The sequence below is a fragment of the Panthera tigris genome, chromosome B1, assembly GCF_018350195.1.
Source record: "Panthera tigris isolate Pti1 chromosome B1, P.tigris_Pti1_mat1.1, whole genome shotgun sequence".
In the NCBI taxonomy this organism is placed as follows: domain Eukaryota; kingdom Metazoa; phylum Chordata; class Mammalia; order Carnivora; family Felidae; genus Panthera; species Panthera tigris.
In genome coordinates this window covers 116,284,473-116,302,165 of record NC_056663.1, presented here as the reverse complement: position 1 = coordinate 116,302,165, position 17,693 = coordinate 116,284,473, and the positions used below count along the sequence as shown (strand labels likewise).

Here is a 17,693-nt window from a genome sequence, read left to right as displayed (position 1 = left end):
ATTATAGTTGGTCAATAAGACTTAGAAGAGTGTTTTTCTTGATATTCAGATACATGTCTCTAAGTAACTGAGGGTCAGTTGAAAGGTACTTTGGATCAATTATGCAGTTTTAAATACAGAAAATACAGAATGTGGATAAAGAACTATTGTTGATAAATAAGTATCTTTCTGAAGTTTTTCCACACTGCAGAACTAAGCATATTAAACTCTTTGAGAAAGTTCACAAATACAACTTTCTATGTTATCAAAGATGAATCTATACTCCCCATCCCTTTATAAGCATTTTTGGTTTTATTTTGACCAATAATTGATTTTTTCCTTTTTTTTTTTTTTGTAACTTGGTATTTTATTACATTCTCTTCCAAATAAAGTGGGTTATGAAGATGATTTATGTTATGTAAGAGTCTAGTACAGTGTCCGGCACATGTTGACTGCTGACAGTCATAGTTAATTAGACAACTGAATCTGGAAGAACACATGCATCCTGGATGGGGAAAGATGCTCCGAGCCAGTCCATTGTCTTTGACAATCCTAAGAAGATCATGTGGGACTGTATCAGGAAATTTATAAATAGTCCGTTCCCATTTCTGGAAATTGGAATGCAGCCTGTTTTGTCTGAGCATTCTTGTGTAATCTTCTCGTGTTATGGTTTACTTTACCATGATTTTGATCCTTAAGTTTCAATTCATCCCATTTTTTAATATTACATGCTTTCCATATGAAAGTGTACCTACTTTCAAACATCACTTATAAAGCAACATTCAGATCAAGAATATTATTAAGGATGCTAGAAGACTACCTGTGGTAAAATATCTCAACTAGCAGTAAAGAAGGGCCATATTATCCTCTATTACAAAACCATGTTATGAGAATGCAGCCCTCAGAGTAAATAAAAAATACATGGTTCCATAACCATGGCTTTCATGCTTACATTTCCTTCAACCCACATCTTCCAGAGGTTAAACTCTGAAGACTGACCTACCTTGTATGCATTAGCAGATGAAGATTCATTATAATGCAGCCAAGAAAAGGCCTCTACATAGAAGATCATGTTTGGATCTTCTGGCTCCTCTATATCACCTAGCCATCTTAGAAGTTGAGTAAGAAACACCCAAAGCCCTTGGTCCTTTGATGGTAAATACTAGTTTTGGGAAATAGGATATTATCACTGACTTGGTGCTGTTCAACAAGGTACTATAATTTTTCATTGGGTGACTGCTTCACACATTGCAGAATGTATGAAATTCCCCACTCAGGACAATAATTGCCAGTATGGCAGCAATCAAAAATACCACGTATTACTAAATGCTGCTGAGTAGGTGTGTTACTACCCTAGATTGAAAACCAATTCAGTAAGTCATATGAATCTCCAACATAGCACTAGGGCAAAACCCATTACGTGGTAAAGAGAACATTATAGAACTGAAGAACGATCTTGGAGCCTGCCACACACTATCACAACATTCTTAACTAGGTCTTCCTATAATAATGTGTACTGCGGAACCTGCCCTAGTTGGAGAAATTAGTGTGAGGAGAATGGGGATATAAGATGCTATTTATAGTATCTCTAAAATTCCTTGGAGCAATAACCAATGCACGTATCGGAACCTCACTGAAAGCAATTATAGTTAGAATGACTAGGTGTAGCACCCACACTATTTCCAAATTCCTTTCTCTCATTATTTTGTGTTTACTGGATCCTGATCTTTAGGCTCACTTCAGATCATGGCTTTTGGTATTTCTCCAAGTCTATTCTTAGTGAATTCCAATCATGTTTTAACATTAGTTATGGCTCTCCATTCAGTACTTTAACCGTTGGACATATGGACTAAACTTACTATTTCTGGTACTAACCCACAGTTCCTCCATTTTACATACCTTAAACTGAGAACAACAGAATGTAGCACATGTCTAGTCCTGAGCTCTGCTCTGGTGCTATGCCAATGAATGAGACATGGTCTTACTGATCAAATTAATTACACATTTAATTTGTAAAGCAGATAAAGAATAAAGGATACCTGAGATGAAGAAAAGAGGAGAAGGGAACAGGAAAGCTCACCACATAATCAGGGAATGATACACTTAGTCTGGCATGGCCAGAGTGTACGGGTGTATACGGTGAAGTGGTGGGAGAAAGGAATACAAAGACAGACTTGGGTCAAAGAGAGAAGGTCTGTAAATTCCCCCTAATGTGTATAATCTCATTATATAAGTAATTGAGAGCCATTGGGTGTATTTAAGTAGATAAAATTAGATAAGTACTTTAGAAGAATAATTCTAATTGTTTTAACTGAAGTGAATAAAGTGGATTGAAAGGAAGCGAGAAGCCTCCTTAAGAGGCTAAAGCAACAGACAAGAAGTGAGGGATTTGTGGAACAAGGTAATAATGGGCAAAATGAACAGAGTCAAGAAATGGATAAGAGGAAGAACCAGCAAATTTGGTGAACAAAGTAATATGGAATTAAGAGAGGCATCAAGGATAATGTTTTCTCATTCAGGCAACTGGGGGAAAAACTGAGTGGAGAAGAAAACAATTTCAATTTTAAAGATGTTAAAGTTACTGTAGGATATCGGGTCAGCTGCCGAAGTTCATTCCAGAAACAGGGTCAGAACCATAAACATACATTTGGTGCAAACTAAGTCATATAAAATGGAGGAGAAAATACTTTGAGAGTAGTGTTTACTTACTTGAAACTTTACAATAGAGTAACAGTAAAAAAAAACCTTTGAAAGTGTACTAAAGAAAGACATTATGGTCACAAATTATTTATTTTTACTATTATCAATTCTTAGTGACTACTTCTGTCAGTGCCCTGGAATGCACTATATTGCTCACCCATAATCATTTGGTTGAGGTCCTGGAAGACTAGTTTAAACAATAAACTAAATAAAAATCAGACTAAGAAAAATTATACCTTGTCACAGAAAATCCCTGTTACAAACTGAAAGTATACATACTAGTGAGATTAATAGGAAATAACAACATTTCATATTATATATATATTTAATGTTTATTTTTTGAGACAGAGAAAAAGGCAGAGCTGAGTGGTGAGGGTCAGAGAGAGGGAGACACAGAATCTGAAGCAGGCTCCAGGCTCCAAGCTGTGAGCACAGAGCCTGACGCAGGATTTGAACCCACAAACTGCGAGATCATGACCTGAGCCAAAGTCAGCCACTCAACCGACTGAACCACCCAGGTGCCCCAAACATTTCCTATTTCTGATTTAACTGACTGAAAAGTAAAATAGGTATCCTGAATTTTTACTTTTAACTAAATATTCCTAACTTTAAAAAAGATACATTTGACCAGAAAAGTCTATGTAGAAATTTATTTGGTTAACAGACATGAAAATTCTTCTATCAAGAATCCCTACTCTAAGGGAAGGAAGAAGAGGAGAAGCAAATAAGTCACTGGATTTCTTTAAAGGAAAATTAAGTTCACTTATCTATTTTTTAAATGAATAAAAGTTACAATGTTATCCAATATAACAAATGGAAACGCATTTCAGTATGATGTTAAAGGCAGTTATGTTAGTGAGCAGTAGAAAATGAAAGTACATTGGGAAAATGAGATAAATGGTCACTCAAAGACAATGAGAAGGAAAAGACAGAAGAATAGAGAAACACACATGGAAAGACACAGATGCATATACAAATAATGTCTCTGTAAACAGCTTGTGAGTTTGATGGTTTCAGCCACTCAGGAACAGACATTTTCAAAATGTCCTTACCAGACTCACCAAAGACCAGGGCTTTATATCTCACCATTTCCCACAGTGCTTTGTAGTATTTCTAAATGTTTGTAAATACACTGACATACTAGTAACAAACATTAATAGTTTGTGAGTCTCTAATCTTGTTTATCTATAATAGAATAAGCTAAAAGCTGAACAGAGAAAAATGGATATAACATGGTCTAAGAGTTTAGGCATAGATACATAAATCATACATATACACTATACATACAAACATTTAAATAATCAGTATTTGTAATTTTTTTTCAACTAACTTAAAGGTTCAAATGTTTATTTTGAAAAGCAATTATCAGCAAAAAAATGACAGAGACCATTTAAAATAGAGAAAAAAAAGATTCTTACCATTCTTTTCATTTGTCTGGTACATCGGGCACAATACCACACAAGGCGAGGGTCATTCACTTCCTTGTCTGTCACCTGAGGCTTATGGCAGTCTTGGTGGTAGAGATTATGGCACTCCTGACATTCTACTAATTGATTTCCAGATGCCACCGTCATTTGCCTAAGAAAATAACCATTAAACACTGCACTTATTTGAATGCAACAATTTAAAGCCATTTTAGGGTTGATTTTGTAAATGTGATATATTAAAGAAGGTGAACACCAAACAAGAAAATAATAAGCTCTAACATGTAGCCTGCACATGTTAGAGTTTTTAAAGCTTGTGCTCAACTATGAACACAAGGTGCCTCAGTAACTGAATTTGGCTATATTCTCTTTGCCATTTCGCATTGTAATTTTTTTCTTTTTCCCAGAAAGTAGACTTTGGCTAGTTGTCCAACAGTCTCATAATATTTTCTCTATACTTCTATTATATTCCTTTATATTTGTTACCTACATGCTGTTCTTTCTTCTTCATTAACATACAAGTTCATTAAAAATAAGTTGTCTATATATTTAAATTGACTTATATATAAAGGTGGAAATAGGACCCAATTATCTACAGTGTTTAGTATATTGCTGTGCAAATATGGGTGTTCAATAAATACATGTGTTATCAGCTGAATAGGACGTGTATCAATAAAATATAAATTCTAGGGCACCTGGGTGGCTGACTCTTGATTTTGGTTCAAGTCATGTTCTTGTGGTTTGTCATATCAAGTCCTGTGTCAGGGTCTGCGCTGACAGTGTGGACCCTGCTTGGAATTCTCTCTCACCTTCTCTCTGTCCCTCCCCCACTCTCTCTCTCAAAATACTTAAATATATATATATGTATATGTATATATATACACAAATACATATATATATATATATGAATTCCAACAGCTCAAAAAGCACTCACCACAGACTTAGACTATCATAAGAACTCTCCAAATGGAAGGTTACAGTTACTAGTTCTCTTTCCATTATTACTATACCATTTATTTCTTATTTAAAAGTGATAAACTTTATGGTAGATGAAGTTTGAAATAAATATATGTGAAAACAATGAAGCTGTAACAAATGTTTCTATTCAGAAATACATTAACTCATTCTCTACAAGGCTCACAAAAACTTAGTTATTTACTCAGTTCCAATGCACCAGAATCTAACATTTTCATGAAGAAAACAGCAACAAAGATGGTAATCTTTTGTTGTGCTAGGCAGTAAAAACCATTAACAATTAAAAATATAGCCCTTTGCATCAAGGAGTTTCAAATTCAGTTATTCAGATTTCTACAGTGCATCTCCTAATAAGCAAAATTATTCATGTTTTTATAATTATGTATCCATGTTTTAAAACAACACTCAGAATAATCTACGTGATTCATTTACTTCTTTTCCATTATTTCTAGGAAATGATTTTATGGTGTTTAGAAAATGATGTATAACAGCCTATTTTATAAGTACTATCAACAATTCAGAAGGAAAAATAAAGCAACACAGACTTCTTAAAAAGAACAGAAATAATTGACTCTGCTAAATACTCTTCATCACTAAAGAATAACACAATAATTGGTTTCCCTCTAGAACCCAAGAATGCAGAAAATGCTGCTATGACATAATAGATTAAAGATGCCACAGTAAGAAAGATAAAATATTTAATAGTTTTCAAGATGTTAAATTGTTATATGGGGCAGTTCACAGAGAATAATTTACTCATCTATCTACTACCCACCACCAAATAATAAAAACAAAAAAAACCCACCCAACAATTGGTCTGATTTTGTTTTTTTTCTTTGTTCTTCATGAAAACAAAAGAACCTGTGAAAACTTACCTACAAACAACACAGGCCAATCCCATCTCCATGGCAAAATCATCAGCACTGGTCTCCTCAAAACTGGAAAGGTCAGCCATAGCTAAATCCTTGCTAGTTTGGACAGTAATAGGAGAGGACCGTGTCTCTGGTTTCTCCAATCTAGGTTTCTTTGGAATATCAACTCCTTCAGTGATGTCTGATTTCATCTATAAAAAGCACCCAATTAGTAAGTAACATGTTAGAATAAACTTTAAATCACTGAGAGATGGATAAGATAGACACTGCACAATGATCAAGTCCACGTGATAGATATTTTGACATAGATAGTTAGGGGCAGATATAAACACTAAAGATCTGTAGAAGACTTATAATAAATTCATCATCAATACATTAAAAGAAACCAGCAAGGTAGAAATAAAAATCAGAACATTTTAGCATGTAACTGTATTTGTCTTTTTATTCTTTTATCCATTAAAGAATTTTGGAAGCTCAATGGATTTACTTATATGCCCTGAGAAGCCACAGCACTAACAAGGCTATTTTTAAGGGTAGTTTTTATTTTAAATATTTTAAATTATAAACTACCAATATTTAAAACATATTGAAAAGAAGTAAATAGCAAACTATCTACCAGTTATCCAGATATTGCCATATTTACTTCAAAGCAAATTCTGGCTCCTCTCTTTAAGATATAAATGTTATAGATGTATCTGTCAGATTGGCAACAATTAAAAAGTCTGGGAAGACATGGAGAATTTGCAATTCTTATACTTTATTCGTGAGAATATAAATTTAGTACATGCACTTTGGATAGTAATTGGCAATGTCTAGTAATGTTGAAGAGGTGCCTATCCTATTACATCCATTTACGGATATGCATCCTATAGAAACTATCACCATGTGCACAAAGAATTTATCTTCAAAGCAGCTCACTGAAGTGCCATTGTACTAGAAAAAAAAGAGAAATAAACTAACTCCTCATCAGTAGGGAAATGGATAAACTGATTTACTTACTGAATAAATGTTACATGGTAGCTGAAAGAAATAGACCTTCATGTATCAACACAGATGAATTTCAAAAGCACATTTCTGAGTGATGAAAAAGTTGCCAAAAGATATACATGTACAGTATGATACCATTTATATAAATTTAAAAGCACAGAAAACAATATAGTTTACGAATAGCCAATATTTATCACAAGTATGAAAACATTTGGGACTAATATACTCCACTTTAAGGGCAGGGATTACTAAAGATTTTTTTAATGTATTTTTTACGAAGTGCTAAAATCTCAATAATTGACTATGTGCAAAAATCATTCAAAATAGGCAATCCAAGACTTATTTGTAGCTCTGTTAAGGTACACATCATCTTGTAACAAATTTCACATTTAGTCACTTATTCCTTCCTATCTTTTCTTCTCAGCAACTGTTCCATTTAGAATATTTAATATTTAAGTTACGGATTAAAGTTTATACTTGAAATTAGCACATCGCCTAGGGCTCAACTGCGTGTTGCCAATGACTTCAATAAATGGTTAAAAAAAACAGTTTCTAAGTTTTACTGATTTTTCAAAAAACCGACATCTATAATTATCCAAATATGTTTACTGGGTAATTATTGTGTACTTTTACCTACTATTATATAAAAGAAGTGAACACCAAAGAATTGTTCCTGCTTATAAGCACAATTGATTTCCTTTTTTAAAAACTAGATTAAATTCTTACTTTATCAGCTGGTCTCTTTTCAGCTTCCTTCTTTACTTTTTCAGTTGTGAGGACTTTGCCATTATTATTGCCAGAAGGAAGACTGGAGGATGTTTTGGGCTCTTGCTTAACAGAAATAGCTTTTGCACTTGAAATTTTGGGTGGCTCCACATCCTAAGAGATGAAATAAAAAGATACCTATAATCAACTGTTCTAACCAATTGTAGAAAGTAGACCACAAATGTAAACGATTTTCAGTTAAAAATTATCGTGTTTGGCCAATGTAACATCCATTTCTTTAAACAGATTTATTGAGAAATAATTGATATACAAACCGCATCTATTAAAGTATAAAATTTGCTAAGTTTCATGTGAAACCAGCACTACAATCAACATAATAAACATATCCATCATCCCCCAAAGTTTCCTTGTGGCCCACTATAATTACTCTTAGAGGCATACATCCTAGAGAAACTATGTCCCCCCATCCTCAGGCAACAATGCTTTCTGGAACTACAAATTAATTTACATTTCCTAGAAATTTATATGAACAGAATCATACAGTGTGTACTCCTTTTTCTGGCTTCTTTCACTCAGTCTACTTATTTTGATATTGATTCATATTGTGCAGTATATCAATAGTTCATTCCTTATATATTGCTGAGTAATATTCTACTGAATGGATATACCACTTGTTTATCCATTTATCCATTGGTGGATACTTGTTTATAGTTTGGGGCTATTACAAATAATGTTATTATGACCATTCATGTACAAACCTTTATATGGATATTTACTTCCATTTCTCCACAATTAATGTCTAGGAGTGAAATGGCTGGATTATATGAGGTGTATGTTTAACTTTTTAAAAAACTGCCAAACCATTTTCCAAAGTGTTATGCCATTTTCCATTTCCACCAGTTGTATATGAGAGTCTTAGTTCCTTCACATCCTCATCAACACATACTCTTTTTACTTTTAGACATTCTAATAGGTATATAGTAGTGTATTACTATGGATTCAATTTCCATTTACCTAATGTCTAATGATGTTGAATAGTTTTTCAAGTGCTTGTCTACCATACGTTATTTTGTTTAGAAGTTTTTATTAAAATGTTTTGTCCTTTTTAAAAAATGGAGTTGTTTGTTTTATTAATGACTCTAAAAAGTTCTCTATAGGTTCTGGATACAAGTCCTTCATCAGACACATAATTTACAAATATTTTCACCCAGTCTCTGGTTTGTCTTTTTTTTTATTTAAAAATTTTTTTTTTCTTTTTAACATTTGATTAGTTTTTGAGAGAGAGAGAGAGACAGAGTACGAGCAGGGGAGGGGCAGACAGGGAGACAGAATCCACGAAGCAGGCTGCAGGCTATGAGCTGTCAGCACAGAGCCTGATGTGGGACTTGAACACATGAAACACGAGATCATAACCTGAGCCGAAGTCGGATGCTTAATGGACTGAGCTACCCAGGCACCCCTGACTTGTCTTCTTACTCTGTTTTATGCTTCCAATCCTTGTTCTTATATTACCACTTTGCAGATATTTACACTTGCTATGTATTACTAATAGTATAAAAAGTTTATGTATAAGATACCTCTTGGAATCGGCCCTTCAAAAAAGGAGGGCATTTCCTACCATTCTAAATAAAACTAGCACATCTGAGTGCAGTCTACTTTTTTGAGACAGCAGATAAATGTAGAAAAATACAAATAGGAATGATATACATTAGATTCAGAACAGTAGCAACCTCCAAGGAGGAAGAAATGGGGAAGGGATAAAGAATGGGGCTTTCGATTTCTTGGTAGTTGCACTTGATTTATTGTGCTGTCTAGAGGAGGTGTTGGCAAACTGAGGCCTGGAGGCCAAATCTGGCCTATTGCCTGTTTTTTATAAATAACGTTACATTAGAACACAGCAATACTCATTCATTTTATGTATTATCTGTGGCACTTGCATGCGACCATGGCAGAATTAGATTGTTGTGCCAGAGACCATGTGGCCCACAAAGCCTAAAATATTTACTATTTGATACTTTACAGAAAGTTTGGTGACCATTCATGTAGACTTAGGAAAGTGATGGAAAAAATGTTAGCAATGCAGATTAATTTAAAAGTGTAACATAAAAAAACGAAAAACATAATCTTGTAGGCATTTGAAAACTATTATCTAATTCAGCAAAAAAGTTACAAGTCATTGGCGGAGGAGTTAAGTTCTAAGTTTTTTTTTTTTTTTTTAAGTTTATTTTGAGAGAGGTTAGGAGCAAGAGGGGGAGGGGCAGAGAGAGGGAGAAAGAAAACCCCAACATGGGGCTAGAACTGACGAACAAGGAGATCAAGACCTGGGCTGAAATCCTGAGTCAGACATTTAACTGACTGGGTCCCATCTAAGTTCATTACTTCACATAGGACTTACTGAATGATGTAAATGAAGATATCAACTGATTTTTATGTTGCAATTACACTTGGAGAGCCAGCTGTCAATGTTTATAAGCATACCACTGCCTCCAGGTGATTCTCTCTCTAGAGATGTAAATGGCAGCTGAAGGCTACAATGAAATGAATCTACGGTTTTTAAATACCTGACAGTATTTTCTCTAAACTGATCAATAAGAAGTAACTCTAGTTAGAAATCTAAGGGCAGGAGGCTTTTTAATCAAAACAAATTTTTCATGTACTTTAATAGATGAATTTCTGTTTGAGAATCTCAAAATACAGTACTGCTTCTTTAGTAATAATAGGTTTTACCTATTGGGATATTATCAACATTCAGAGCAGAATGAACTTACTAGTGTGTTTTGTAGAGCTGTATAATTTGGCAAGTTTGAACTCACTGAATTTACCAGAATGAGAATGGTAGAAGAAATGAGGACACAATGGCGCTACTATTCAAAGGGCAATAAAAAGGCTTGAGAATACTAGAGCTAGTGTTGGGCACTGAGTCTGGGACTTGGGCCTGTCTTTAATTTGAGATTGTGGGTTAGACTGAGCTAGTGATGTAATCCTGTCTTCCTTTTCTCATCTTGTTATCTGGGTCCAAAGACCTGGATGACTTTGGAGTTTCAGGGCTCTAGAGCTTTGGAAAGGTTTGAAAGAATGTCTCAGGTATTACAAATATAATAAATGCTGCCATTCACTAAGAGCCTATTATGTACCGGGTAGATACTGTACTAGGTGGCTTACATGCTTTATCTCATTTAATTTTCACAATTTTGCAAGGTAATCCTTATTACCTCCATTCTACTAATGAAGAAATAGAGGCTGGGGGAAATGAAGTTACTGTGTACCTTGGTTTCCTTATTTTTAAATGAAAATAAATAACACCTATTTCAAAAGATTATCACAATTAAAATTAATTATACACACACACCAAGCAGAAAAATACCTGAAACACAATAAATGTTCAAGATACACTATCTATTACTACACAACTAGTAAGAGGCAAACTGGGATTCAAAACAGGTTTGTCTGGTTCCAAAATGTATATTCTTTTCACATAAAGTTGTTTGGCTGCTTTGTCATTATCAAAGTTGGAGCCACATAGTTGTCATAATTTATCCATATACCTCCTTTTCCCCTTAAAGTATCCTATCCATATTCAATCTACTTCATTGCACTTTGTCCTTTTACTTCATTAAACATTAAAACATTAGAGAATAATTACAAGTCACGGTTTCATCCAGTAGCTTAAAATTTTTGGGGTATGAGAAACAATTAGAAATTAAACCATAAATAAGTAGGTTTCCCTACACATAAAGTAGAACAGAGTATCCCTCACACCCAGCTAACTTTTCCATGTCGAGTAAAAGTTCTCTGAAAACATGAAGGAAGAATAGAACACTAAAGAATATAATTTCTTCATGCCACCATGAAAGATTATTTTGGCAGGGAGACTGTTTTAAGATGATCTAAATATTAACACTGTTCTACTGCAGGCCTTACAAAACTCCCCCCAAGCTTTTAATTCTTGCAGGTACCTTTTGAGATGGACGGTAACTTGAATCAATGCCCCGAGCCAAAGATTCATCAAGTAGTGCCTTTAGCTTTTCTGCAGAATCTTTACTTTTTGAATGTAAGAAGCCAAGTGCTTTCAAAAAAATAGGATCAAGTTCCAAGTTCACAGCAGCAGCCATTGCAAACACCTGAAGAAAATAAGAAAGGGGGGATTAATTTAGAGACAATGAGCAATTATCTATGTTAAAGTTTATCTATCAGGTTCTTTTATTTATAATAGGTAATACTGTGCCCATTATACAAAATCTGAAACATCAGAAGAAAAGTAAATTTCCTTGTTATTCCTACCAACTTCGTTTCCCCTGAAGCAAGAACCTTATCAGTGTTGTGTGTATCCAGACCCTGAATTCAAATTCAAATCCTGAATTTGAAATGCAGATAAGCTCCTCCCTGCCACAGAGCACCTTCCTCAGGGTTTTAAAATATACACTTACAGTTCAGTGTACAGGAACTTGATGTGTTTAGGTCAGGTTTACCATATGTCAAAATTTCTTCTCTCAAACCTTATTTCCATTACCAAAAAAAAAAAAAAAAAAAAAAAAAAAAAAAAAAAAAAAAGATTTGAGGCGGCAAGGCATGGCAGGAGAACAATGGTTAAAGGAAACATCAGGTGATGAGCTAAAGGTCATTGCTGCAACTTTAACCTCAACTACCTATTTTTAAATCTCCTTAGTCCTCAACTCCATTCTTGAATGCCTCAGAAAACATACTAAGACAATCTATTGGACTACATTTAGATTGTGGTATCTCATGCATTAACCTACTTTTAAAAAGCAAGGTCTCTGAGGAATGGTGCCATAGTTACTACCAAAAAATTATATATACATAATATAATTTATATACATAATATAAAATCTCTCCCATAGGGCCTGTGATAATGCTCTGTGTCATTAGCTTAAAATACAGTGAAGATGTACATCAAAGGCTTATGAAATTCCAAAACATTAAAAAATGTTGTTTTCAGCTAATACCAATGCTATCATGTGGTTCTAATTCTTGTGTCACTTTTTCAAATATTACCCCAGGCAAGGAATTATTAAAATAAAAATGTATACTTTGTGTTCAATCCTTTGATCAATATTCTAGGGCTTGAAACTGTCTTCTATCCTTGAGGTTAATAATGTAATAATGCAACACACATGTACTGTTAGAGTTAAAGATCTATCAGCAATTCCACAGTAATCTCTCATTTTCAGGGGTTTATAAAGCCATTAAACCTTGCTGTAGGTTGAATCTTGGCATATGAAAGTTCAGACTAAAGATGAATTTTGTTTGTTCCTTCCCCATCTACTTCTCCCCAATCCCTTTCCAACTTTGACAGGAAACACACCCCCACACCTACAGGCTTTTTTTTTTTTTTTTTTTAGTTTTCAAGACGGTATTAGATACCTTTCTGATAGCCTCAAAATTATTGTCAAATTCCATACTCTAATGAAACACCTGAATCATCCATGAATCCCAAAGCCAATACTAAAAGGACAATTATCTACCTCAAACAGTTGTATTAGTAATTTAATGAAAACTGAGAAGCAATCTGTCACTTAAGACTATATTATTACATACATCATCTATGTAGATGATAGGTACAGAAAGGTTTTTTTTAAATTTACTCATGGTATAGGCTGATTACTATACATATTTTCTGGAGAATAGCTCCTCATTAAAATGTCCATGATGAAAAGAGTAAACCTGCCATTCCTCCTGAGTGCTCAAGGGGAATATGGCCTAACCTTTTTATTGACCAAACTTTTTATAGTTAAAAAGCACAGCATTTACTTATCCAGAACAATCTGTTTTATGAGGTGCTGACCAAAGGGCTAATATGGAGAAGAATCCTTCCAATATACTAGAAAAACAATTCCTTGAAATTTCTATGCTGGAAACCAGAAGCAAGGTATTTACTGTTACGTATTTCCATAATCACAGACAAAAGGTTTGCGTTACAGATTAGGTGACAAGAGTCAGTGCCTAGCTTATAAGACTACAGAAGTCATGTCATCAACACCAACATTCCAACTGGAACCTTGGAATCCGTTCTTCTTATATTATCCTGCAGTGATAAAACTGAATAGGCTTTGTACCCATGCCCTAAATTACTAACATGTCTCAAAGGTCTTAATAGTGGAATATAGGGAAAAAATATAAGAATTTCTATTTTTAATTTTTTATTAAAAATACGCTATTAATACACAGAATGATAGCAGTGTAGACATATAATTGATAACACATATAATGAAGTGTGCTCAATTTCATCCTCAGGGAATGATGAGACAAGTTTGGAGGCCAATGCTTTAGTCTATCCAGCAACTGCTAGTTTTCCTTTCCCTATTATGTATACATCAAGGCTGCTTAAGGTACAAACTACCTTTCCGTAGAAAGGCCTTCCAGTACTTTCATTCAGCTAAGCCCTTCCCTCCCTCCACAATAACCTCATTGCTGGCTGCCCATAATCTTCTAGTCCCTACTCATTATCTATATATTCCCCTATATTTTCTACCTTGTTTTTCAAGCACTCCTTGCATCTCTTTACCTTTACTATTTCCCCCACTACATCTCCTTTTTACCATGGTCTCCCAAGTGGTACTCCTTCGACTTCCTACTCAAAGAGCAAAGAGGTCTACAGAGATCTTATTCCATATAGCTGCTTTTGGAGAAACATTCCATGGCCACCATTTATCAACATCTTCCCTTGAAATCTATACCTATACCTTCCTGGTTGCTAAGGTATGGAACATTTGCACTAGGCTCATCTTCTTACTTCTCCCCACTGTCGTCTCTGGCAATTTTAGCATCTATATTGATGATCTTCTCCAGCTTCCTAGTTTACTTAGATCTTCAATCCCAAAGAGCTTCATCTTCAGCCACCAAAGCCTGAAAGTAGCCACAATTATTCTCCTTTTTTTGACTATAATCTTGTATCTTTTTATCTCTTCCACTGTTTTCACTAAGGAACCTCTTCAAGGTACCAGGTCAACCTTCCTTTATTTTGCCTCCTCCCCCTGTCCCCCATTTCTTTCCTTGCATTCCACCTGCATTTTGAATTTATAGAGGCCTCCAGTTTCTTAGTTCCCTCTGCTTTCTCCTTATTGGCACCTCCTTGCCTCAACTTCTTTCCCACATCAAACAGAAAACAGTATTTGGGCCTAAAATAAAACACTCAGTTACATGTTTTATCCTATATATTTTAGTTTTCTATCTTACTTTTCCTCACTTTTTTTTTTTTTTTTAACCGTTTATTTATTTATTTTGAGAGAGACAGAGACAGTGCAAGTCGGGTAGAGGCAGAGAGAGAGAGAGGAAGAGAGAGAGAATCCCAAGCAGGCTTTGCACCATCAGCACAGAGCAGGGTGCAGGACTCAAACCCACAAAACAGTGAGATCATGACCTGAGCTGAAATCAAGAGTTGGATGCTCAACCGACTAAACCACCCAGGTGCCCCTCCTCACCCTTTTATATTGCTTTCTCTAGTTTCTATTACTTCTCCTTTCTTACGGACAAATGCACACATAGTAAAATTTATTTTTCAGCTACTGAAGTCCTTAAAGAGGTCAGCAACTAATTTCTCAATTTATCTCCTTTATTATTATAACCAAAAATATTTTCCTGGAGTTGTACCAAATTATGTTAACTTTTATATAGTTCCTTCCCTGTATATTCCAAAATCCATGACCAAAACAGACTGGAAAAGAGCCATATATCATTCTTACTGAGGATTAGAGCTAAGAATTCACTCCCACCAATACCACTACTATCCCATTCCTAGGTTATTGACATTTTTAAAGTAGTAATTACTAATTTTCTGACATTCTTTTTTTTAAAGCAACACCTAGATTTTAAATTAATTCTACATTTAAAGCATTAAGTTTCTTTCATGTATCTATATCTGTATATATCTATTTATATATATATACACACCTAGGACTTGTTTTTTAGAATTCTAATCCTCAGTGAGAATTCTTAGCTCATGATAGGAATCATCTATGGCAAATGCATATAGCACAGAAATTACCACTAAACAGTGACCTCTTTTTCCCACCTCTTTCTATCCATCTAGATTTATCTGCAGTATGTCATTAAAAAAAATTTTTAATGCTTCTTTATTTTTGAGACAGAGGACAGAGCATGAGTGGCAGAGGGGGAGAGAAAGAGGGAGACAGAGAACTCATAGCAGGCTCCAGGCTCTGCGCTGTCAGCACAGAGCCCAACGCAGGGCTCAAACCCACGAACTGTGAGATCATGACCTGAGACAAAGTTGGACTCTTAACCAACAGAGCCACCCAGACGCCCCTACAGTATGTCATTTTACTTCCTGTCCTATATTTCATGGTCCAGCCTTTCAAAGACTCTCTTCTCTAAACACCTGTGTTCTATAGTCCTATAATTTCATCTACTTTCTAGCCATCCATCCTGTTATTTACCTTCTCCCTGCCTGCACCCAAACTCTTAAATGCAGCTGAGAGGAATACATACTCTGCATCTGTAGAGTCACCAATCTCATCTAGGCACTCAATACAATTTAGCAATCCTATCATGCTTCTCTCCTCAACTCACTTCCCTACTTTCTGCCAAGATCAGTTACACTTTCTCCATTTTCCTTGAAACTGCTACAGTATCTCAGTAGATGTCTTCACCAATTTCACAGAGAAGACAAAAGCTGTCAGAGAGAAACTAAATCAACATCCTGCCACTACATCTACAAACTTACCTGCACCCACCCTTTCCTTTTTCCCACCTGATAAATGAAGAGGTGGCTCTCCATGTAATGCTACCTGTAACTGGATTCTACCTTTTCCTTCCCCATCTGGACCCTGAACTACGGATTATTTACTATGTCCTCTCCATCACCCTCTCTTTCTTTCTACTGGCATCTTTTCATTTACATTTAAATATATTCAAGCGTCTTCTATCCGGTCTTCCTCATTTCATAGCAAAACTTCCTTCAGAAAGTCATCCTCATTCTATACTCCCTTTTTTCATTCTTCTACTTATGCTGCATTTAATCCTGCAATTTGGCGTTTGTCCCACCATTCCGTCCATGAAAATGTTCTCACCACCGTATTCATAGCTTTAGGTAAACAGATCTTGTTTTTTTCCTCCTACTTCTTTCTTAGCCTTTTTGTAGGTTCCTATTCCACTTCAACTTAAGTGAGTTCTGGGTCTCTTCTTGTCTCACTCTACACCTTTCTCTCAAAATGTGACATCTGGATCAGAAGCACAGGCATTACCTGGGAGCCTGTTAGAAATGCAAACTCTTGGTCTCTACCATGAGACCAACTGAAGAAAAAACTCCGGGCCCAGAAATCTGTATTAAGCCTTCAAAGTGATTCTGATCCACTCTAAAAGCTTGAGAATTACTGTGCTAGACAATTTGATATATACTCTTTTGCCACGGATTATAAACTTATCTCTCTGGCCCATCTATCTCTTCCAAGATCCAAATGCCAGCTTTAAATGGGTATCTCACTGGTGCCTCCTATTCAACATGTCCCTAACAGAGCCACTCATAACCTCTTCTTCTGTCTCCCAACCAGATCTTCTAGCATTCCTTCTCTCAAATGATACTTAATCCCACTGCTCCAGCCAGAACCTGAGTATCAGCTACTCCTCCTACTTCCTGAACCCTCACCCTACACCCTTGTGTTCAGTCGCCAAACTTCCTAAATATACCTCAAATTCATCTACTTTTTTCAATCCTTGCTACCACCACCCTAGACCAAGCTATCACCACCTATTATCTGGCCTACCATATTAGCTTGATCAGTCTCCCCACAATCACTCTTGTCCCTCTCTATACCTTCCTGTATTATTCACTGGGTTAAAATGCCCTTTGCACTTCTTGCTGTCCAAAGGTTAAAGAACGAGATCCTTAACGAGGTCTCTAATGCCCTACATGATCTGGTAGTACATGTAAAATAGTTACAAGAGTACCTGGCACAGAGTACACACTCATTAAATACCATCTAGTATCTCAGACTATTCCCACTCCTCACTCGCTGTTGTAGTCACATAATTTAGTTTAAGTCTTTCAACATATCAT

General features: G+C 35.3%; 1 protein-coding gene across 4 annotated transcripts in view; it reads right to left on the bottom strand.

The window, feature by feature from the left end:
- INTS12 (integrator complex subunit 12) overlaps positions 1-17,693 on the bottom strand; it is a 35,372-nt gene that overhangs the window by 15,148 nt on the left and 2,531 nt on the right. For 3 of the 4 annotated variants that reach the window (XM_007080943.3, XM_042984091.1, XM_007080944.3), the window contains exons 2-5: positions 11,620-11,784; positions 7,664-7,816; positions 5,954-6,141; positions 4,098-4,257 (exon numbers count right to left, since the gene is read on the bottom strand). In XM_007080943.3, coding sequence (XP_007081005.1) covers positions 4,098-4,257; positions 5,954-6,141; positions 7,664-7,816; positions 11,620-11,775 — 657 coding nt within the window. In that variant the 5' untranslated portion in view covers positions 11,776-11,784. Of the gene's footprint in view, positions 1-4,097; positions 4,258-5,953; positions 6,142-7,663; positions 7,817-11,619; positions 11,785-12,090; positions 12,110-17,693 lie in introns of those variants that run through there. The other variant, XM_042984093.1, reaches the window with a different exon arrangement.